Source organism: Marmota monax, unplaced genomic scaffold (genome assembly GCF_021218885.2).
Source record: "Marmota monax isolate L192 unplaced genomic scaffold, Marmota_monax_Labrador192_F-V1.1 WCK01_AAM20220418_F8-fsc00008, whole genome shotgun sequence".
Taxonomy (NCBI): domain Eukaryota; kingdom Metazoa; phylum Chordata; class Mammalia; order Rodentia; family Sciuridae; genus Marmota; species Marmota monax.
In genome coordinates, this window is record NW_026694432.1 from 28,565,470 (window position 1) to 28,588,075 (window position 22,606).

General features: G+C 56.9%; 1 protein-coding gene across 2 annotated transcripts in view; it reads right to left on the reverse strand.

Annotated features, from left to right (window-relative positions):
- Window positions 1-200: 200 nt before the first annotated feature.
- Window positions 201-22,606, reverse strand: part of Plekhm2 (pleckstrin homology and RUN domain containing M2) — a 36,566-nt gene continuing 14,160 nt past the window's right edge. Inside the window, exons 2-20 of one of the 2 annotated variants that reach the window (XM_046468923.1) lie at window positions 16,652-16,758; window positions 16,284-16,393; window positions 15,737-15,836; window positions 15,117-15,204; window positions 13,250-13,436; window positions 12,001-12,060; window positions 8,638-8,866; window positions 5,887-6,735; window positions 5,655-5,724; window positions 5,446-5,536; window positions 5,098-5,162; window positions 4,701-4,789; window positions 4,015-4,147; window positions 3,599-3,789; window positions 3,111-3,176; window positions 2,492-2,651; window positions 2,008-2,187; window positions 1,820-1,936; window positions 201-1,161 (exon numbers count right to left, since the gene is read on the reverse strand). In XM_046468923.1, the coding sequence (XP_046324879.1) occupies window positions 1,024-1,161; window positions 1,820-1,936; window positions 2,008-2,187; window positions 2,492-2,651; window positions 3,111-3,176; window positions 3,599-3,789; window positions 4,015-4,147; window positions 4,701-4,789; window positions 5,098-5,162; window positions 5,446-5,536; window positions 5,655-5,724; window positions 5,887-6,735; window positions 8,638-8,866; window positions 12,001-12,060; window positions 13,250-13,436; window positions 15,117-15,204; window positions 15,737-15,836; window positions 16,284-16,393; window positions 16,652-16,758 (3,030 nt within the window). In that variant the 3' untranslated portion in view covers window positions 201-1,023. The remainder of the gene's footprint in view (window positions 1,162-1,819; window positions 1,937-2,007; window positions 2,188-2,491; window positions 2,652-3,110; window positions 3,177-3,598; window positions 3,790-4,014; window positions 4,148-4,700; window positions 4,790-5,097; window positions 5,163-5,445; window positions 5,537-5,654; window positions 5,725-5,886; window positions 6,736-8,637; window positions 8,867-12,000; window positions 12,061-13,249; window positions 13,437-15,116; window positions 15,205-15,736; window positions 15,837-16,283; window positions 16,394-16,651; window positions 16,759-22,606) is intronic. The other variant, XM_046468924.1, reaches the window with a different exon arrangement.

Here is a 22,606-nt window from a genome sequence, read left to right on the forward strand (position 1 = left end):
CCAGGAGGACCTGCCCACTATCCCAGCCCCTCCTCCTGGTAGTCAGGCAGAGACTCCTTGGGCCGCACACTTCTGGATGGTGAGCACCCATGGGGGAAGCCGCGACTGATGGGTTCCGCGCAGGTGACAGGCATGTTGCGGAATAGGAGCGTCTGGAGACGACCCTACCTACCTTGCTCAAAAAGGGCCAGTGACGAGTCTTGGCAATATAACATGTCTATTTTATTTAAAAAAACAAAACCCACACCACCTGACCCCTTCCCGGACTCTGGACAAAGATGCTCAGGAAGCCCCAGGCCCCAGCCAAGCAGGGGACAGTTGGGAGATTCAGTGTGTGGTGGGTCCTGCTCTTCTCCCAGTCTCTCCCACCCTCCTCTTTGCTCCTGGCCAAAGGAGCCACCTGATCCCTGGGTTCTGTAGGCTCTGCTGAGGTGGGGGAGGTGCTCAGGGCCACGGCATGCAGGGCGCCTGGTGGCCTGGGCCGGGCTCTGTGAGGCGGGCAGCTGCGCGTGGGGTAGGTTAGTGAGAGGGAGCATGCGCAGACACCCGGTGCTCCAGCTTCCCCGCACAGACAGGAGAGTGTTCAAAAATGAACAAGGGTGGCTGGGCACTCAGGACCCGGGGGCCCTGAGCCTCTGCCCAGGCCCCTGACCTGGGGTGGGGAGCTCCCGCCTCCTGGTCCTTCCACTCCTCTGTAGATGGACATTCCTCTTGTCACCATCCTGAGGTCCTGACCTGGGAGGACAGCTTGTGTCTGCAGAGCCTGCCTGGTTCAGATCCTCTGTCCCCAGTAGCCTCTAGCCACTACCCATTGGGCAGGACACCCAGGTGTGTGGGCACATTCTGGATCCCTGGGAGCGGACAGATCCTGCCTCAAGCTGGGTGGTTCTGCCACCTGGGGCAGGAGTGGGCTAAGAACGTGCGTGGAGACCTGGCTCCGAAGCAGCACAATGACCTCGACCCTGAGCCTGCTGGTCAGCCTGCCTCCGCTTCCCTGACTTCCTGGGACACCACCCAGCTGCCTTAGCACCAGGGGTCCCGGGAGGCTCGGCCACGGCAGAGGCTATCACTTCGTTGCCAGGCGCTGTGGATGAGGCTCAGGGCATCCTCAAACTTCTGCTTGTTGGAGGCTTCCTGGATGGTCTTGTGGGGGAGGTCCACCTGGGTCGGGGCAAGACAGGACCACTGAGGGCTGCAGGCTCCATGCTCCCAGGGGCCACAGGACTCCGGGGCTCAGCCTTGGCCATGGACGCCTATCAGGCCTCCCCCACCAGTCCCTCCACACCTCTCCCAGGGAACCGCTTCCACGCTGCCAGATCCTCCTGCACTCTGGGGAGGGCCTGAGCTGACGGGGTGCTCCCTGACCACCTCGTCCTGGGAAGACCTCTCTCCTCGGTGGCCAGGGAGGTGGCCCTGTGCTCCCAGCAATGCTGCCTGGCGAACCTCTGTCCGAGCCCTTCTCTGACTCAGGCCTGTCTGGGCTCAGTGCAGGTGGGACAGTCCCCGGCTCCAGGCCAGTGAACTCCTCTCACTCTGGGGTGAGCTGCAGGACAGGTGAGGGCCCTGCCCCTCCTGTGCCCAGGCTGTCACAGCTCCAGACCCACCGTGAGCACTGTGACTGGGGCCGGGTTAGGAAAGGCAGCTCCTGGACCCGCATTCAGCTCTCACCCCAGCCTCACTGGAAGCCAGGGCTCTGCCCCTCTGGCCCTAAGGGTCTGTCCCTGTCCCTGTCCCAGAGTGCTGGCACACTGCTGTCCTCAGGATCCTGGAGGGAAGGTCAGGTCCTGGGAGTGGCCGGGGCTTCTGGGCAGCTGGGTACCTGGTAGATGGCTCTCCACCCGGAGCTCAATGCAGACAGGAGCCGGTCCAGTTCAGAAGTGCAGCTCAGGTAGATGACCCAGGGGGCGGGGGGCTGCGGGCCCTCCGGGGAGAACTCCTAGGGAGAGCGGGTGCGTGAGCACCTGGCCCCACCCCGGCAGGCCCCTCCCCGCCGCCCTCCCCACTTACCAGGACGCAGTACTCCTTGCCTGGCTCAGTGGAGACGGCGCTGATGTCGGCCAGGCTGGCAGTGCCCAGGGAGCGGAAGAAACTGGTTTGACAATCCTCATGGCACGTGAAGAGGCGGTCCTCAGCAACCACCAGGCAGCAGGGGATGCAGGGGCTGGGGGCGACTCCCTGGGGGATGACCTGAGGCATTGGCAGAGGTGGAGAGGCGGCTGCGTGTCCAGAGTGCCCAGCCCAGAGGCCCGGCTGGTTCTCTGCCCTCCCTGCAGGGTCCAGCAGGTTCTGCCCACCTCAGGAGTGTGGGCGGGGAGGAGGGTGGGACAGGTGGTCCAGTCCACAGGGGACTCTGAGCTCCAGGTCTGTTCCTGAGATGTCCCCTGGGTTCCCCAGCTGTATCCTCCCGGGCTGCCCAGGGCTGCTGTTGCGTGTGGGGATGGGCCCCTGGGGTCCTGCGTGGTCAGGCAGGCGAGGTGGGGGAGACGCTCACCCCCTTGGACACGGCCTGGCAGAGGTGCTGCATCCAGCCAGCCATCTCGGCCTCGCTGTCGGCGCTCAGCTCCAGGCAGGGCCGGTCGGCAAGAATGACCTGGAAGGCGTGGGGCCGATCCGTGGTGTTGGATCTCCGGCAGCCACCGCACTGCTCCCCCCTGGGCCAGAGGAGGAGGGTGAACTGGGGGCGAGGAGGCGGGCGGCACGAGCGGGGCCCTGGGGACCTGGGAAGGCTGCCCAGGCCCTCTGGTGCTGACAGCCCCACCCTTGCATCCCCAGAATTGCCAGTCCTTTCTGGACACCCACATGCGGCCAGATGAGGGAGAGGCAGGTGAGTCAGCCGAGCTCCCCATGGCGAAGCGGCCCTGCTCGCCCTCCCTCCCCCTCTCCGGGGGCCTGTCCCCACCAGGCTGCAGCTTCCCCTGCAGACGCACCCTCTCCAGGCAGGCAGCACCGCTCGGTCTCTGCCCTGCCTCCTGTGGGTTGCCCTCAGCCTCAGAGTGCAAACCCCAGGGCACCAGTCAGAGCTGCTGGATGGGGCTGAGGGACAGACACCTCACAGGGGAAATGGGAAGGTCCCAGGCTTAGCCTTGACGCCCTCAGGCAGTGACACTCACCCCATGTTGACGGAGAGCAGGGGAATGACGTCGGTGCGGTCAGGGTACTGGTAGAGGATGCCATTGCTGCAGGGACACGCACAGTGGCGGTGAGCCTGGCCAAAGGGGGCGGGCTCCATGTCCCAGGGCCCCCAGACTAGCCATAATCCCAAAGGCAAAGGAAGCCAGGCCTGCTTTCCAGGAGGGAGGATGAAAGGAATCAGAGAGGGACAGCGGAGAGCACTGCCTCAGTGGACCTGGGCAGCGGCAGGCCCTCCGTGGCTGGCCCTGGTCCCTAGCTGAGGCATGGGGCACTCCTGGGCCTAGCTCACTCACTGGCTTTATAGAGAAGCCCTACAGCTCTGGACTGTGTCCACCCAGGGCCCTGTAGAGGGGAGGCACCTCCCTCAGACCTCTCTCCCCTGTGAACTGCTGCAGGGGTCCCTGCTGGGGACCTGACAGCCCGATGCCCTGGCCTGGGCCGGCAGCGCAGAGCCCAGGGCTCCCACCTGAGCACTACGAAGCAGGTCTTCCAGTGCTCCCTGCCCAGGTAGGAGGTGCCCGCCTTGTAGTGCAGCATGCCTTCTTTGGTGATGGCACCCTCAGGGGGTGAGCAGCGGCAGGGGACAGGGCCCAGAGACTCATCCGCGGGGTCCTCCCAGTGCACAAGCCCATAGAAGTGCACAGTCACAGTGGATGCCTGGGGTTGGGGGCAGAGGACGGAGTGAGCAAGGCCAGGCAGGTAGCTGGGCTCACCCACGGCACAGTATCAGGAGTACTCGCTGAGAGAGAGGCACAGGAGGGGGAGGGGGAGGAAGTGACCAAGAGATGCCAAAGCATCACCTGCTTCACTTGTCTCGAGCACCAAGGCTGGCCACCACTGGCCCCTCATGGACTACCCCGAGCATCCTCTCCAGCCCCTCACCTCACACTTGGATTCCTGGGCCACAAACTTGGCAAGTGCCAGCTTCTCCATGGTGGCATCGGTCAGGATGCTGGGGTAGGGTGGTTCCCGGCAGCCCTTGATCATGGCTGACTTCAGAGAGGCCAAGAAGAACCTGCACAGGGAGTGGGTTGTCAGAGGCCTGGGGACAGGCTTCGTCCTGAGAGCTCCTGACCTGGAGGGGTCACAGAAATGTGGGGGAGGGGCCTGGCCCACGCAGCACTCAGGGCCTTTTGGGGCAATGATGTGGCTGGGTCTGTGCTCGTCCAACAGTGACCAGAAAAGGCCTGACTCTTTCCTAACAGCCCAGGGCCTTGGATCTTGGCAGAGGAGGAAGACCCGAGACGCTATCAGCAGGACTTGAATGAGGGACCTCGAGCTGGTGCCGTGATGTGACTTCATGCATGTGATTTCCATGTACTGGCGGGCAGGCCCCGGCCAGCAGGGCCCCGTCTTCCTCCCCGTCAGATGCTCACGCCAGTCCCTTTGCCCTCTGCAGGCCACAAGGCACTGAGAACACCTAGGCTGCCACATGAGTGGTGGGTCAGTGACCGTCCACTGTCCTGCCTCTCTGACCAGACTGTGGGCTCTGGAGAGGACACACTTGTTTTCACTTTGATGTCTCCCCCTTCCCACCCTCCACCCCATGCCACGGCCCCGCAACTCACTCAGCCAAGGCCACGTCAGCTGTGTCCAGCAGAAACTGCTTCCTGCGATTGGTGCACACCAGCCTCACCGTCTGCTGGTCAAGGCCAACCTGCCAGAAACCACACGGGCTTGGCTGCTGCCTGGCGGAGGAAGCAGTGCGGCCAGGCAGCCTGGCAAGGGCAGGGAGGGAGGGAGCACCCAGGGTGGCCACCAGTGAGGCCTTCAGACGGAGCCCCGCAGGAGCTGCGGGCAGCCAGGCCTCGCGCTTAGCTCTCGTCCCCAGCACGTGTACAGAAGCTTCTCTGAGAGTCAGGTTGGTGCCCATCCTTGGGACGAGCCCTGCTCCGGGCTCTCAGGGTGGGTGGCCCAGGAAGCCCTGCGCCTATGGTGGTCCACCAACTCGGAGCCTGAACTCACCGACACATAGTCAAGTTCATTGTAAGAAACGGCCTCTTCCACCAGGTATGGCTTCTCTGTGGCCCCTGAGAGAGGAGACCCCAATGCCTGTTACCCCCTCTGGCCTCTTGTCCCTCCAGGCCCCATTTTCTAAGGGCTGGCCCCTGGCAGAGAGGACCCCTCCTTGCCCTGCAACCTGAAGTGACAGAGCAAGAGAATGACATGGGTGCGAGTGGCGGGGTCAGGCCCACCTCAGCCAGCCACACCCTCCTCAGAGGCCTTTCTACTCCTACATGCCACTGGAGGGGGCGACGGCTGGGGAACAGGGGTCTCAACCTCAACCCGCTCTCGATCTGGGGCGGCAGGCACCTTTCCGGAGCAGGTAGACGTAGCAGTCCGTGAGCAGCACGAACAGTAGCTGCAGGTTGCCCTCCATGTGCCCAGTGCTCATCCGGATCATCTGGGGGCCAGGCAGACAGAGGTCAGGGGCAGGCCTGGATTCTCGCCTTCTGGGCAGGCTCAGGCCATCTGCCTGGCCCTTGCTGGGTCTTGCTGGCTCCTGAGTCCCCTAGACTTACTTTGAAGAGCTGTTCTTCGTTTTCCCGAAACACGTGGATCATCAGCAGGAGCAAGTGATTGTTGTCCACCCTGTGAGAGGGACAAGTATTGGGAGGACGAGGGTCAGGCTGGGTGGCGAGATCACGTCTTTTCCCACCTCCCACACGGGTCTGGGTCCTCTGGGAGCTGGGCTTAATTCACTGGGAGGTCAAGGACTGGCGGGGTCCCCTACCAGCCACAACTGTCCCTCACCTGAACTCAGAGGCGTGTGTCACCTCGGAAGGGCTGCCCTGGCCCTCATCTACCCCAGAGTCCTCAGCGCTGCTCAGGCACGGGCTGGGCTGGTCCTGCTTGAGCTGGCAAAGAGCCTCCTGTGTCCCAGGCTCAGGCTGGGGCTGAGGCTCAGGCACAGGCTCCTTGCTGACCAGGGGCACCTGGGTGTCCGGTTCCTGGGTCTCCAGCTCCTGATCCTCCCGTGGCGTGTCCTCTAGGGGCCCAGGAGTCTCTCCCTCTTTTCTTCCTCCCTCTTCTTCTTGGCCAGCAGCCGCAGGGCCACCAGGAACATGCAGCGGTTGGCCAGGCCCTGCAGCGTCATGGTTGCCACCACCTGATGTAACAGTGCTTGGACTCTCAACGGTAAAGCGGTAGAAGTCCATGGGGGCCGGAAGCCCCTCACTAAAGTCGCCAAATGGCGGCTTCTCCGGGGCATCCCCGGGAGAGCCGGTCCGAAAGGACTGGTCTGGGGGCTCGACATGGGAACACCAGGTGCTGGGGTCCAACTGGCCATGGAGCTGGTCGATGACCTTGCTCAGGGGCTGTCCCAGGGAGTCCATGGAGGTGTCCTTCATCTCAGGGATCAGCAAGCCCATCTGGCCAGACTCCGAGTGCTCGCTGCTGTCCGCTGCGCTGCTGGGCCCCTCTCCCTCCTCCTGGAGGGTGGCCCCGGGGTCCTGGGCGTCCTGCCCCAGGCCTGGGCAGACCCGGCCAGCGCCATCGCCCTGTGTGCTGAACTTCTGTTGGCCGGAGGCGGGGTGCAGCGGACTTGCCTCCTCATCCGACCTGGTTTTCTTCTTCTTGCCAGTTTTCTTCTTCTTGGTGACCCTGGATCAGCAGTAATGGGAGGGACTTACACCCGAGTGCTGGGGACCAAGGGAAACCAGCCTGGGTCAGAAGGGCCAGCCTGGGCACATGGCCTCCAAGGTCAAGACCAGAGCCTCTTGGTCTGGGCAGTGTGGGGCCCTGAAGTAGTCCCTGGTGCTGGCAGAGGCAGGGGTAGGGCCATGGGCTGGGGACAGCACAAGGAGGCAGAGGTGGCAGTAGCCAGGGGGTCCCCTAAACAGATCCTACAAATTCCAGCTGATAAAATTAAGCTGGTCTTACCCGCCTAGGGAATGAAGCCAGGCTGTGGTCAGCCAGGCCAGCACTCCCCTGGGCTCAGGTCTTCTCTGAGGATGAGGACATGGGTCCCTGCTGCCCCCACTACCCACTAGGTATCACCATGGATAAATCACCGAGAAATATACTCAGTTTCTAGGCATAAAGTCCTGCCCCACCCTGGTTCCATGTTAGTGGAATGGGCCTGGCCAAGCCACCCTGAGGCTGAGTGGCTAAGCTACTTGCTTTTTTTTTGTTTGTTTGTTACTAGAGATTGAACTCAGGGCACTTTACCACTGAGCTACATCCCCAGCCCTTTTTATTTTTAATTTTGGAATTTTGAGGCAGGGTCTTGCTAAGTGGCTGAGGCTAGCCTTGAACTTACAATCCTCCTGCCTCAGCCTCCCAAGTTGCTGGGATTATAGGCATGCACCACCATGACCAGCTTAAGCTGCTTTGTTCTGAAACCAGCCTGTGGGTTTCAGGCCCTGGGGAGCAATGTCCCTTCCTCAGGCTAGCATGTCTGACCAGTATATGGGGCTTCTCTTCTCATTCAGAGTGGAGAATTCTAAGGACCGGGCCCAGGGAGGTCAGGCAGCCCCCACTCTGCTGAGGCTCTGGAAGAGCCCCCAACGTGTCACTGACCTCCTCCCTCGCCCCATGTACCTGTCCATATGACAAAGATACTTTTCTTCCAATGAACCAGGCTGGACTAGGTCTCTGAACTGGCACACTGACTTCTAACAACTTCCTCAAGAGGAAGTCCAATCTGAAGGTGTTTTTTGATCTTTGGGGGTGTGTGTGTGTGTGAGTGTTTGTGTACTTGGGATTGAACTCAGGGGTACTCAACCACTGAGCCACCTCCCCAGCCCTATTTTATATTTTATTTAGAGACAGGGTCTCACTGGGTTGCTTAGGGCCTCACAGTTGCTGAGGCTGGCCTTGAACTCGGCATCCTCCTGCCTCAGTCTCCTGAGCTACTGGGATTACAGGTGTGTGCCACTGCGCCCGGCTGTTTTTTGATCTTGAATGGACCAAACAAAATGCCCCAGTAGCCTAGGCATGGCCTCAGAAGCCAGCCATGGTTGTTATGTGTACAGGCCACCTACCTCCAGGGCTTGGGCCGTGCCCTGGTCCCAGTGTTTGTTTCCCTCCAATTTCCATGTGGAAACTATAATTCCCATGTGGTGGGATCAGGAGGTGGGGGCCTTTGGAGGTGAGAGGTCCCGAGGGTGGAGCCCTCTTGTGCCCACACAAGAGCAGCTCCAGAGAGCTCTTTCTCTGCTCTGCCACGTGCAGACAGTGGTGTGGATGTCATCGAACTTGGAAGAGGCCCTCGTGGGAACGGCCCATGCCGCACCCTGATCTCACGCTCCGAGCCCCCAGAACCTTGGGAAGTAAAGGGTGCTGTTTAAACCGCTCTCTCTCCTTGTCCTGGTGGCTGCAGGACAGGCTGCCGACTCCTCTGGCTCCAAGGACTGCCTGGGGCTGGCAGGGCTGCTTCTCAGCCTCCAGAAAGGGGCTCCGCCACCATCAGGGGACACCCACCCGCCCTGGTCTCAACAGTGAGGCAGGAATGGACACAGACGCGTGGACACTTGCAAACTCCCCAGGCCCCTCCCTGCTGACCTGATGACCTCCAGCTCTGTGCAGGCGTCCAGGAGGCCCAGGGCCTGGGACTCCCCCCTCTCCTGACAGCTGGTGTGCACAGGGGTGGTGTCGGAGGAGGACACGGTCTCCGCCTGCTCCTCGTTGAAGGGGTTGTGGCGCTGGGTGGGGCTCTTGGTGGACGCCTTGCTGCTGGTCAGGTCTGAAGCAGTGGAGCGGGGGCCGCTGACAGTGTCCGTGAGGTCGCCATCTGGAAGCACAAGGAGATAGGAGACTGCCCATCAGATCCCCGCTGGGCCCCAGAGGATAACCACTCGGGGGGGCGGGGCGAGTGACTCCTCCAGGGAGGCCTGACAGGGTGGCCCTGTTTAAAGAGCTGAAGCCCCAACCCACCAAGTCATGGGACTTGTGCTCTAGGAGCAACCTGGAGGGACCGCCATCTCGCCACCCCGGGACCCTCAGGATCTGGCCTGTTAAGGTCAGTGGTGAAGCAGCTTCTAGGCCCAAGGGCAGGGTGACCTTGCTGCCTCCAAGGGAGCCAGGAGGGACAGGCCGCACACCTCCTAGATGAACCTAAGAGCGCTCCTGCCAGAGGACAGGCGCCCGCCACCTCCTGCAGCCCACTCCCCGCTAGCAGGGCTGAAGGAGGCCCAAAGTCCTCTGAAGGCCACAGACAAGAGACACAAAGGAAGCAAGGAGAGTGGAGGAAGACACCGGAGAAGACGGGGGGCGGGGCTCAGGGGGGAGCCAGAGGGGGCCTGGTGGGCAGAGCGCAGGGGGAGAGTGGGAGGGCCGACAGGAAACAAGGACCCGAGGCGAGGGGGGGCTGCCCAGACGCCTTGCAGGCCCTTCAGAGGGTGTGGCTTCTCTTCCCAGCCCCCATCAGCACTCCCCGGGGACAGGCCAGGCGCCCCTTTAAGGGTGGTGCTGAGAGCCCGGTTCCATTCAAACCTCAGCTTGCTGATGGGTCCTCTTGGGGTCACCCCCTCACCCACTGCCCCTCCAGCGCTGGCCTAAGCAACTTCCCCCGACCCCCTTCAGCCACCTCAAGTCACTGGGACACGCAGGGGGCACCGCCATGACAAGCACCAGGCTGCAGTGGCAGACGGGAGCTGGCCAAGCAGAGAACTGAGCCCAGATGGTGCGACCACATGGGCAGGTCAGCGGCCAGGGACACAGCTGTTTCTGCCCCATTTGCTGGCATATGGACAGCTTGCTGGCCATTATCTGCCCAGAAGAGAGGTGACAAACACGCTCCCCTCAGCCCCACTGGAAGGGCCCAGTCTGCTGTCACCTTCTTAGTGGAACTTAGAAACCATGGGCAGCTGCCTGCTGAGCCTGCACATCAGCCTTTTTTTAAAAAAAAAAAAAAAAAAAAAAGAGCACCGTCTTTTGCTATAGAAATCAGGAGGGAGCTGGCGTAATCTCCAGCTATGCCGGAAAACAAGAGTGACCCACGAGGCTCTCATCAGATCCCTGGGACTCTAGGGCCTGGCTGTCAGAGGCTTTTAGGAAACCATGCCCTGACTCCAGAGCCATCTCCTGCTCGGCGTCCAGCCCTATGCTGTCCTCAGCATGTGAGCTGCCCATGGGAGGGGTTCTAAGAGGCAAGGGGGCAGACCCCTGAAGTGTTGGGCAGCAAGGCAGAGATGCCACCAGCCCTGCAAAGAAGCCAAAGACCACTGAGCATGGTGGCTCATGCCTATAATCTCAGAGACTTAGGAGGCTGAGACAGGAGGATCACAAGTTTGAGGCTCTCTTCAGCAACTTAGTAGACCCTGTCTCACTAAAAATTAAAAAGGCTGGGATGCAGCTCAGCAGTGGAATGCTCCTGGGTCCCTAGTACCAAAAAAAAAAAAAAAAAGAAGAAGCAGAAGAGCTTGAAATGGCCACCCCCATCCCACCCCAGGGCCCTGAAATTTTTTTTTTTAAATGTCGATGGACCTTTATTTTATTCACTTATTTGTATGCGGTGCTGAGATGGAACCCAGCGACTCTCACATGCTAGGCAAGAGCTCTACGACCGAACCACAACTCCAGCCCCCAGGGCCCTGAATTTTGAGGTCCCCTAAGTCCAGTTCTCCTCCAGGCCTCTGGGGAAGACAGACCCTCCCTAGGCGAGTGCCCCAGCATGCTCGGGAACTCTTCAGCGCTCAAGGAGCTTTGGAAAGCAGGAGGTTATGGTCATTGGAGACACACCGCCCCCTGCCCTGGGCCTGAGTAAGCACTGCATCTGGGCAATTGGTCCTCAGGCCCCAGGGAGCTCTGAAGGGCTGCAGAGGCCGGTCAGGCCCTGCTTGTCAAATGGTGTAACAGGCACGTCAGGAAGGGTTAGTTGTTAGAGTCAGAGGGAAAACCAACGCCTGGCACGTGTGCAGTAGACAGGCTGAGAGGTGGACCAAGTCCTGATGGAATTCTGGGTTCAGGCTGATTAAACTAGAACCATTCGCTTGGCCAAGTGACATGATTTATTTTTCCCAATGCTGTATCCTATTTCCTTCAAAGTTAAGCTATTTCATACTAAAATTACTTGGGAAAGATCTTCTGTCACCCATTACTCGGAGATCATGTCTTTAATGTAGGGGAACCCTTGCTCCTCATCCTTGGGAGGGGACCACCCTCCGGCTCCCGGCAGCAAGCCCTTCAGGAAGGGGGTCTGGGATGGCCCGAGATGTAAGGAGGACACATTGACCTATCAGAAATGCCAGCTCTGCTCGGAGTATCACAGCAACCTGGGCAGCTGCTTTATGAATTTATGTAAGCCCAGCAGCAGGTGACAGGCAGAGAGGTGTCCACACGCTGCCACTGCCCAGCAGACAGGGTGGGAGGGTTGGTGGATCTTATTTTTGTCTGACTTAAAACTCCCAAGAGAACCTCCTGGAGGCCGTTTCAGCTCTGCCTGGGCAGCTCCCTGACTTGGACCTCAGTCTCCTTCAAAATATCTTCAAGGCGCCATCAGGAGTGGACCGCCATGGTCAAACCCTCTCCCAGACCCTCATCTAGCCCAGGGAGCTCACAGCCCACAGGTTTAAGGGCCTCATTCTCCAGAACAGCCTCTGCTCACTGGGTCAGGCCACTAGGCCCCACAAATGAGCCGCTCCCTCTGTACCCCAACTGCCCCTGCAATCAGGAAGGCGGATCTAGGAGTCCCGAACAATCACTAGTGACCCCCGACCCCTGTGCAGAGGCAGGAGCTCCCTGGGGAGCAGGGGGGCGCCTGGGCTAAGGCCAAGTTCTCCTGCAGAATTCCATCGACAGAAGGCCAGGCCTGGCTTTGTTACGATCAGGGATTATCGTCAGTAATAGGCTGATCTTGAACATGCAGCAAGCTTGGCATGGAAACATCGCACAACAGGAAAAGAGGGTCACAGCGGACTGTCCCACCTTCCCAGTCTGTGCTGGGTACAGACGGCACTGCTGGAAACACATCTCCAAAATCATAATCTACAAAAACGAGGGACAAAACTGAAGATTAGAAACACAGGAGTCGAGGGGGGTCACGAGGGGTCATGGGGGGACATGGGGGGAAACGGGAGGGAGCTCCCTACCTCTTTCCTAGCCAGGAGTCTGGAAGCCCAGCTCCTGGCCAGCTGTGGGGCCTCTGGGGGCCACTCCTTTCCACACCCAGAACCTGCTCTGGCAGAGACGAGCAGGGCCTCCGCCTAGCCTCACGCTGTGCTCCTTGCCTCCTTTCCCTCCAGGCCTGGGGGGCAGCAAGGCCCCCCCCAGTGCCTGCGTCTACTCTACAAGCTGCCAGGATGAGGCGGCTCGTGGGGGGGTCTGGCGGCTTCTTCAAGGCCGTGCCCTGACTGCTCCTGAGGCGGCCCACGCGGCCAGCAGAGCAGCTGGAGCCTTCCCCGGGCACAGAAGAGTGCAAGTCGCACCCCAGCCGGGACAATGACCCACGGCACAGCAGAAGTGAAGAAAGGGGAAGGTCAAGGCCCTGTGCTGAGGCAGTTCTAAGGAGGCAGAGGGAATCCCCTTCCCTGGAGTGAGGTGAAGGGACCACGGCCCCCACAGGCACGAAGCCGGGGCAATGGCCAGTTTAGAAACGAACACCAAGCCCTAAGGTTTGAGAAAAACCAGGTTGTTCTATCGGATGTTGGATTGAAACAGAATGACCAAAGGCACCTCTCGGTCTCTGCACCCACGGTGCACCCGGCCCTCCCACAGCAGCAGTGTAGGGGGAGCTCAGTGGACTTGGGCACACACAGGGACCTGGCCAGCGTCCCTGCACGTCTGACCTGCCAGCTCTCTCCTCCTTCCAGAGGTGGCTCGGCCCGTCCTGCCCAGGACCTTGTGTGGTGCAACCTCCCCAGGGAGGCAGCACTCGCCCCGCCACGGGAGGCAGGCGTCTCCAGGACACACCGCAGCTAACCCTCCTTGCTCAGAAATCTGCCCTGGGACTGCGACAGGAGCTTCTGGAAATGTGTCTAATACTCATAAAATCTTGTTTTGGCTCTTTGTGCCTGGAATCCATTCTTCAGCCACCACAGGACTCGGTTGGCTTTGCTGGACTGCAAGTCTCAACCACTGAATCAAAACCACCAAGAGAGATGTCACCAGCCAGGCTCCCACGGCTCCAGTCCATCTGGGGCAGAGGCATAGTCCCCTTCTGCCCAGGGCCACTCACCCTCGCTGGATGGGGCGATGGCACTGTCATCCCACTCCAGGTTGGTGGAGGTGACAGAATTGAAAGAGTTGAGGGACAGGCTGTCTGAGCCATGCACGGAGCTGGGAAGGCGGTCTTCAAAGTCCAGCAGGTACTGAGGTTTATAGTAGTCAGGCATGTAGGGGGCCAGGTCCAAGTAGGGGGCATCCTGGGGAGAGTGGAGAGGACATGGGGTGGGAGGTCAGGCGGATCAGAAAACGCCAGAGTCCAGGCAAGGAGACTCGGGTCTGACGCCCCCGCCCCAGGCTCTTTCTCCTTTGGGAAATCAGGGTGCCTGACAAGTGAATGCAGAGATGCGCTGCTAAGAAGAGTAAGGTGGAGGGTAGGGGCTGGGCTCAGTGGGCCAGATCCACAGCACCACATAAAAATGAATAAACAAAATAAAGATATTGTGTCCACGTATAACTAAAAAAAAAAAAGAGTAAGGTGAAGAGTCTGGCTCTTCAAGCTGCGGCCCCAGCTATGGAGTCAAGTGCCGTCAGGGGTGGAGCTGGCCCAGCGAGAACAAGGCCATGTGCTCCCTTCCCAGCCTCCAAAAAGAGAGGAAAGACAGGTGCGGCGTGCACACCTGTGATCCCAGCTACTTGGGAGGCTGAGACAGGAGAATGGCAAGTTTGAGGCCAGCCTTTACAACTTAGCAAGACCCTAAGTAGTGAGACCTTGTCTCAAGAAAATTAAAAGGACTGTGGATGTGGCTCAGTGGTAAAAGCACCCCTGGTACCCCCCCCCCCCAAAAAAAAAAATGAAGGTGAAGAAAGAGCCGTCAGAAGGCACTGCGCCTCCAGTGCCTCGCGGGTCTCTCTCACTGTCAGCACCCCTTCCCTTCTCTACCACTGCTGGGTTCCCTTTTCAGTCTGTGCTCATAGGGAGGGTGACGTGACTAGGACAGGGCAGCCAGGCCCCCCTGGACAGCCAAGTCCATTGGTGCTGTGGTCACCACCACATCTGTGCAGCAGTCGACCCTCGTCTGTGGTTTTGCCTTCTATGGTTTTAGCTACTGTGATTCAAAAAATATTAAATGGAAACTTCCAGAAAAAAAACAATTCATAAGTCTTAAATAACTTTCATTACAGGATATCGTTATAATTGTTGTACTGTACTATTAGTTGTTATTTCTTTATTGTTGTGTGTGTATGTGTGTATGAGAGAGAGAAAGAGAGAGAGAGAGAGAGAGACAGACTAGGGATTGAATCCAGGGGGGCTCAACCACTGAGCTACATCCTGGTCTCTCTTTTTCTTGAGACAGGTCTTGCTAAGATGCTGAGGCTGGCCTCAAACTTGCACTGCCTTATGAGTCCCCGGGGTTACAGACATGCACCACCACGGCCAGCTGATATCCCTTACTAAGCCTGATTTACAACTAAACTCCACCTTGGGCACATTTGTGAAGGAAAAACCACTCTCTAGAGAGCTTGGTACTCTCTGCAGTTTCAGGCCTCCATTGGGGTCTGGGGGTCAGGGGGACCACTGTACAGTGCCTGGCAGTGAGGGAAGCTAGAGAATTTGGAGAGAGCAGCAGGGTGCACAACAACTGGAAAGCCAGAATCCCAGGAAACACATAGGTGGATGGGCCTTGTCCTTCTCAGACACACATGTCCTAAACATGAAGGCCAGTGCTTCTGGGAATGTAGTTTTTCTCCATGTTGCCTGGAGAGGGAGAAGTCACCTATATCAGGAATCCTCGCCACAGGGAGCTGGGAGAGATTCCTCCTCTGCCTTCACTTCTCCCAACCCCAAAAGCTTCTCTCCCTCTCCTGAGCAACTGAGCATTGCTCAAGCTCAGCCACACCCTTCGCACTCCGAGCATTTGAGAGCCATGGCGTCTCACCAGATCCAGGTCAAACCGAATGAACTCCAGCCCAGACACCAAGGTCAGGAAGAGCGTCAGGTGGTCGTGGCTGCAGACCAGGGCGTTCCTGAAAGACATGGAGGAAGGGACACTGGTGTTCTGGGTCTGGTTGCCGGCTCAGCCCAACCTCACTAGCAACCAACTGTGTTGCAATGAGATATGTGACAGCCCCGCCGGCTGGGGCACTCGTCCCCACTCCCTTCTTCCCAGCATTCTCCTGGGTGTGAGCCACACGACACTCGCTGGCCACTGTCTCTAGAGCTGGGCCTGTGGCATAAGGCTTGTCAGACTCCCAGCAGTTGCTGTAAATAATCTGTCCCTGCAGTGACCCCAACAAGGGCTGAGGCAGAGGTGGAACACAGGCTCAGTCTGAGGCAGGGCACCAGCTGTGCACAGGCTCCGCAGGACCCAGAGCTGCCAGAGGAAGCCACCACACTTCCAGCAAGCCCCCCAGGGCTCTTTGGCCACTGCCACTGTGTCCTCAGCATGCAGTGCCAGGCTAGGTCTCTGATGTGGCACAGTAGGGTATCCACATGTGACAGGAAGCTTTGGGAGGAGGCTCAGGGGAGCTGGAGGTGATGAGACAGCGCCGCACTCACCTGACGTAGTACTTCTGCAGCAGGCTCAGGTTCTCCTGGAACAGACGCAGGTAGCTCTCCAGGGAGTTCTCGTTGAGGGCCAGGTATAGCCAGGCCCGGCCTGCAGGCCAAGGCAGAGAGGAGAAAGGGCCGCTGAGGACCAGGCTCTCCGACCACCCTCAGGCCCCCCCATGGCCGGCCAGGAACATCTGAGAGAGGGCAGGGACACACTCGGCCAGGCTGAGCTGTGTGCGGACTCTGTCCTGTCCTGCAGGCTAACCCAGATCCCAGCTCGGGACAGAAACCAGAGTCCTCCCCCGGGCTCTGCCTGGGCTCTAAGAGCAGTCCAGTTCTCGTCTACGTCACGCTCCCCCTCATCCCCAAAGCACCCACAAACTGTCACGTGCAGGGAAAGCGGGGTCTTGTGGAGCATCTTAACGCCCTGCCACCAGATGCCACAAGGCAGGCAGTCTCCCAGGGCTGACCGGGCTGAACCTGAGCCCGAGCTGCCCATGGCGGGGTGTGTGTGTGACTGGCCTCTGCCCCGTGTCTCCCTGGCACTACTCACTGCGCCCCAGGTTGGTGGCCACGTGCTGCAGCACCTCAATCTGCTTGATGGCCTCTCTCCGGGTGAAATGCACGACAAGCACCCAGTAACCAGAGGAGAGGTCTTGCAGCCTGTGAGGACAGGAGGGCAGCGCTGGGGCCTGGGTGGGGCTGACCCACCAGCTGCCACCAGTCAGGCCACAGGCAACCTGTGCGTGGCCCCAGCCCTCCCCCAGGTGGGTGCGCCTGCCACGTGGGTTCACAGAGCTACCTGGGATAGCTGTGGCCCACTTCAGCGAGACCAGCCTCCCTTGGCAAGGCAGACAGGAACTAAGGCAGATGAGGCCGGGCATCGCCTTCTGCAGGCACCAGGGCTGGGCACCCACTCACCCGTACAGCAGCGCGTGGTCCAGGTGCTCGCACAGGCGCTGCAGGACCTTGTCGTGGTTGCGGATGGCAGGGGTCTCGTCCTCACATGCGGCAAAGTAGCTCTGTAGCTGGAAGAAAAAACGTCAAATGTGGATAAAGAGCAGGGCTACAGAAGTTCAGGAATCAAGAAGGCAGCTGAGAAAACCCCTGCCAGATGACATCCCCACAGTGACCTTCAGTCTGCCTTAAAAGCCCGGCCCTGCTGCTGATCCGCCCTGGAGTTCCAGAGGATAAAGCCCGACTCCTCACAGCCCTGTCCCCGAAAGTCCTTCAGCAAGCGCCTTGCGTGACAAGATGATGCTGGTGAGCGAGTCCCAGGCACACACCGGGTCTGGCCAGGGGCACCACGCAGGGTGCCATCCTCATAGCTTACAGCACCCACACCTGCACAGGCACCCGGAGCTCAACAACAGCGGTCCTGCGCGGAGCTGGCTGCCCTCTGCACACACCAAGGCCGATGTCCTTGCAGAAGGCTGCTCAGGGGTCATGGACGGCCTGAGGACACTGGCAAGGCTGAACGTGGATCTGGGCGCGTGCCAGGCTCATGTCGGGCCCTGCACCAAGGAGGACATTGTTCCCAGGTCCAACTGATGCAAGGAGATTTGGAGGGCAGGTGGGTGACCCACAGCACAGAGCGGGCTCTGTGAAGACCGCGGCAGCTGGGTCAGCCCCTGAGGGCCGGGACGCCGTGCTCTGGGTCTGCGTCCCCTGCAACTGCAGCAAAGCCCTGGGAGAGACGTCTGACCTGGCTCAGGTTAGCACGACCTGGTTAGCCGTTGCCAGAGGGAGAAGCTCGCAAGACACAAGAGCACAGACCTGGTCTCAGGTTTGAACTCTGGGGACAAAGGTGTTCTGAAGCGTTTTCTGGAAGCAGTGGCAGCAAGGGCTGCAGCAGGCAAGACACGTCCACGCACCAGGAAGCATGTGCTCCTGGAGGGAGGCCAGCCATTCAGCCCCACAACAAATGGCCTCTCTACCCCGTGGCCCAGCGCAAGCCCAGCAGCCCTGCTGGCTGGGGACAGTCCTGTGGGGTCTGCCCATCCCCCAGGCAGGCAAATGGTGCCTCAGGAGGAAAGGCTTCAGGAGATAAAGACAGAGAAGGGAACCGCCAGACCTGCCCTGTGCCTCTGCAGTGGCTGGAGGGACTCCTGCAGGCTTCAGGGTCAAGTTCAACACAGGTATTAGGGAAAAAGGTACTTTAATTTTTAGTTTATTTTCTTCTTCTTTTTTTTTTTTTTGGTAGCAGAGTTTGAACCCAGGGGTGCTTAACCACTGAGCCACATCCCCAGCCTGTTTTATTTTTTATTTAGAGACAGAGTATCCCTGAGTTGCTTAGTGCCTCACTAAGTTCCTGAGGCTGGCTTTGAACTTGCAATCCTCCAGCCTCAGGCTCCCAGCCACTGGGATTACAGACTGCACCACCACAAGGGCTTGTTTTTTAATTTCAAAATGTGAGATCAGAGCATCTTAAATAGATGAAAGGCTCCTTAGAGATGTAGCATAACTTCCTCATTTAAAAAGCAAGACCTGAAAGAGGCAGGGGATTTCCATGAGAACAGAGGAGAGATCAAGGCAGCAGAGGAAGGGGACAGACTGAGGAAGTCGAGGGGGATGGGAAAGAGGAGGAACAGTGGGACAAATCTGATCAGACACCCATGACACACATAAATACACCAAGGTGAATTTCACCTTGATGTATATCCATAATGCACTAATGTTCTAAGAACTATAAATAAATAGAAAAAAGATCAGCAGAGAAAAAGGGAACAGGAGGGGGAGGAGGGGAGGAAAAAGGGAAGTACTGGAAATTGACTTGGAGCAAATTATACTCCATGCATAATTATGTCAAAATGAACATCAATATTATGCATATCTATAATGAACTAATAAAAAAATGTAAGGGGCTAGGGATATAGCTCAGTTGGTAGAGTGCTTGTCTTGCATGCACAAATCCCTGGGCTCAATCCCCAGCAACACACACACACACACACACACACACAATTTAAAAACCCTGTAATCCCAAATGCTCCAGAAGCTGAGGCAGGAGGATAGTAAGTTCAAAGCCAGCCTCAACAACTCAGCAAGACCCTGTCTCAAAATGAAATGAAAAATGCGGGGGATGTGGCTCTGTTGTTGAGTGCCCCTGAGTTCAACTCCCGTTACTCTCCCCCAAAAATAAATAAAATTTCAGAAAAGGGAGGCTGAGGGTGTAGCTCAGTGGTAGAAGACTTGTGGAGCAGGTGAGAGGCCCTGGGTTTAGTCCTCGACACTACAAAAAATAATTAGCTAGGAAAATAAAAACATCAAAAGCATAAGGTGGTTTATTCGTCTTCTTGATTATGAAAGTAGCCTCAGCTTGGTGACACTGGAGTGAGGGGGTCAGGATGCGTGTGGGCGTGTGCGTAGGTGTGAACAGGGAGGCCGCCCAGGCCAGGAAATCCCGGCAGGCAATGAGATTTTTAGCCGATAGGCAGGAACTAGGATTCCTTTCTCAAGCCAAGGTAACAAAATTAAATGATCCACAGACAACAGCCGTTTACTGGGAAAATATAGGCAACATGAAGGTGTGCATGATGCCTCAAGTCCTCCTGCTGTCCTGGTCCCCTGTGGACAGCAGGGTGCTGTGCCACAGAGCCACACCCTCAGCCCGTGGACAGCATGGGGCTGCACATGGAGCAATAACCTCAGCCCTTTTTACTTTTTTTTTTTTTTTTTTGAGACAGGGTCTCACTCAATTACCCAGGCTGGCCTTGAACTAGAGATCCTCCTACCTCAGTCTCCTGAGTAGCTGGGATTGCAGGTGTGCGCCGCTGCACTGGTTTCTTTTACAGCTTTAGGACTTTTTATTTTATTCTATTTTTTTGTAGTGCTGAACATTGAACCCAGGGCTTTGCACATGCTAGGCAAGCGCTCGACTACTAAGCTACACCCCAACCCTTTTTTTTTTTTATTATGTTCAGATCTTTATATATTATGTGCAGTAAGGATCCAGCTTCATTATCTTCTGGAAGGAAACCATTTCCTCATATTAATGAATGGACCAGCCCTCCCTATTGGGATGTGACTTGATACGCCCCTTTCTAAACTATTCTGCGTTATTGATCTGCTGTCATTCTGTGTCCGCACCCTGTTTTTAATTATTTTCACTTTATTCATTACTTGGATGTGGGCAGATAAGTCTACTCCTTCCCCTATCCCAATTACTCTTTTTCAAAACTGTTTTGATCATTCCAACCCATTCTTTTAGAATCAAATTTCATTATAATTCCCTTCCGGGTTTTTAATAGATTCATGCTGAATCCAGAGATTATCTGTGGAAAGAAATGAAATCTTTGCAATATTGAGTCTTTCTATCGAGGACCGTTGACCCCCAGCCCATTTATTAAGGCCTTTTTTGTTTTCTGGTTCTGGGGATTGAACCCACAGATGCTCTACCACTGAGCTATATCCAGCCCTTTATATTTTTTTAATTTGAGACAGAGTCTCACTAAGTTGCTCAGGCTGTTCTGGAACTTGCCATCCTCCTGCCTCAGCTTCCCAAGAAGCTGGGATGTGCTGCTGCGCCCAGCTATTCAGGACTTCTTCACCTTGACCATGAGGAGAGGGCTCAGGAGGTGGGACACAGGGTACTGCTGCTACAGAGCTGCACACTTTTGTTAAATTACTTGACACTTTAACCCTAATTTTTTGTCATCTATAACACATGTTAAAAGGATTTTTTAGAGCTGAGCTGTCAAATCCGTAGCCTCTACCCCATGAGGCTATTTAAGCTTAAATGTAAATGAAACAAAATTTTAAAAATCAGCTCCAGTTGCACTAGCAGCATTCCAAATGCTCTGTGGCCACATGTGGCCAGGGGCCACTGCATTAGTGTAAGTCCAGAGCACGTCTGTCACCGCTGACACTTTGCTGGGATACTACTGCACAGGTCAGGTGAGCAGCAGGTGCTCACTAAGCAGTGGAGATTATTTACAATGTTGAACCCATTTTTCTTGGTCACACCAGTGGAACAGCACTGGGTAAGCATAAATTCAGATGCAAGCGCACAGCGCTGCCTCTGCTCTGTCCCTCACTTCCTCCTCACCAGCAGGGTCCTAACTCCTACTCTTGGTACTGGTGCTTCACCACTGAGCAACATCCCCAGCCCTTCTTATATTTTATTTAGAGACAGGGTCTCGCTAAGTTGCTTAGGGCCTCACTAAATTGCTGAGGCTAGCCTTGAACTCAGCCTCTAGACCACTGGGACCAGTGCCCTCTTTAATCATTCTTTACTAAAAGAGTAATCCCATCATCTCAGGTGACAAAATGAGCCTGAATCAATGCTATAGCCCAACACAGATCTCCTACTGAAAAGGAAAAACAATGTCCAGGAATCAATAATGCATAGGGCTGGGGTGCGGCTCAGGGGCAGAGCACTTGTCTGCCAAAGCCCTGAGTTCATCCCCAGCACCAAAAAAAAAAAAAAGAAGAAGAAGAAGATGATAAATGATGCAAGAGCCCGTGGAGCTGTGTCAACAGCTTGGGCTTGTGCCTTGGGATCTGGTCAGCAAAGCATGGCACCAAGGTAAATAGAAGCAGATGCGCTGTCCCTTAGCCACAGACAGGCCACAGCCAATGGCCACCAGCAAGACTCTGAAAGAACAGCTGTGGAAGACAACCCTCACATGAACAAGGACCCCTGGATGACAGGACTGGGACGAGCACAGCAGACAGCCCAGCCTGGGAGACAACTGCCATCTTCCAGCCCAGAGACACTTGTGGGGAGCCAATGCCGGCTGTGGCGCGAGCCACATTTACCAAGCACTGCTCAGTGTGTGGATTCTAGGGTCAGATAATATGCTTGAATCCGACTCTGCAACTCACTTGCTGTGTGACCTCTAAACTCGGTGTCCCCATCTTTTAAATGGGCTTAGTACCTTCCTTGGAACCCCTCTAAAGGATGTCACGAGGGTTCAGATGATGGTCGCACTGTATTGATCAAAGGGCGTGACACCTTGTAAACCCTCAGGTGCCAGCAGCTGTGATGACAGTGCAGCTCAGGAACATACTTAATCATCACAGCAACCCCATAAAGTGGGTCGCCAAGCGAGTAAGCAGCAGAGCCAGATTTTAAACCCCGGTCTTTTCTCTCTTTGTCTTTTTTTTTTTTTAACCTAGGGGCTTTTTACCGCTGAGTTACATCCCCAGTCCTTTTTATTTATTTTTAAAATTTTGAGTCTCATTAAGTTGCCCAGGCTAGTCTCAACCTGCCATCCTCTGCCTCGGCCTCCCGCGTAGCTGTGGTTGCAGGCATGCGCCTCATACCCAGCTCTCCAAATGTGAGCTCCAGAACCTGAGGGAATAACGTACACAAGTGTTAGGACATCTGCATTCCTTCCCTATATGTTTTAGGAGAATTAAAAAAAAAAAAAGCAGTGTCCCTTCCTAAATCAGGAGAACTGAAGAGCCATGGTTGATATGGACTCTGGGTCGTCTGTCGTCGGTTCCTTGCAGGCACTGAGGCCCGCCAGGCCGTTTCTGAGAAGGTGTGCCAGTGACCCTCCCTCCTGTGCCCCACACCAGCTTCCCTCAGAAACAAGGAAGTGTCTTTTGAGTCACAATAAGCCCTAGCTGCTCGGAGGAGACCCCACTCCTAGGAAGAAATTCATCCTGCGGCTCAAGACTGTCAAGTCGCTCTGCTGTTGGCCTCTGTCCATGTGGACCTGGAGAAGGCAGAACACTCCTGGCATGGGGTGAGTGGAGTTGGCCAGTATGGCCAGGGGCTTGCTCTTGTTTTTGCCAATAAAGTTTTATTGGAACCCACATCTACACCTGCTCTGGCATTACAACAGCCAAGTTGAATAAAGGCAACCGAGACTATATGGCCTGCAGAGCCCGAAATACTGACTATTCAGCTCTGTAAGAAGAAACCTGCTG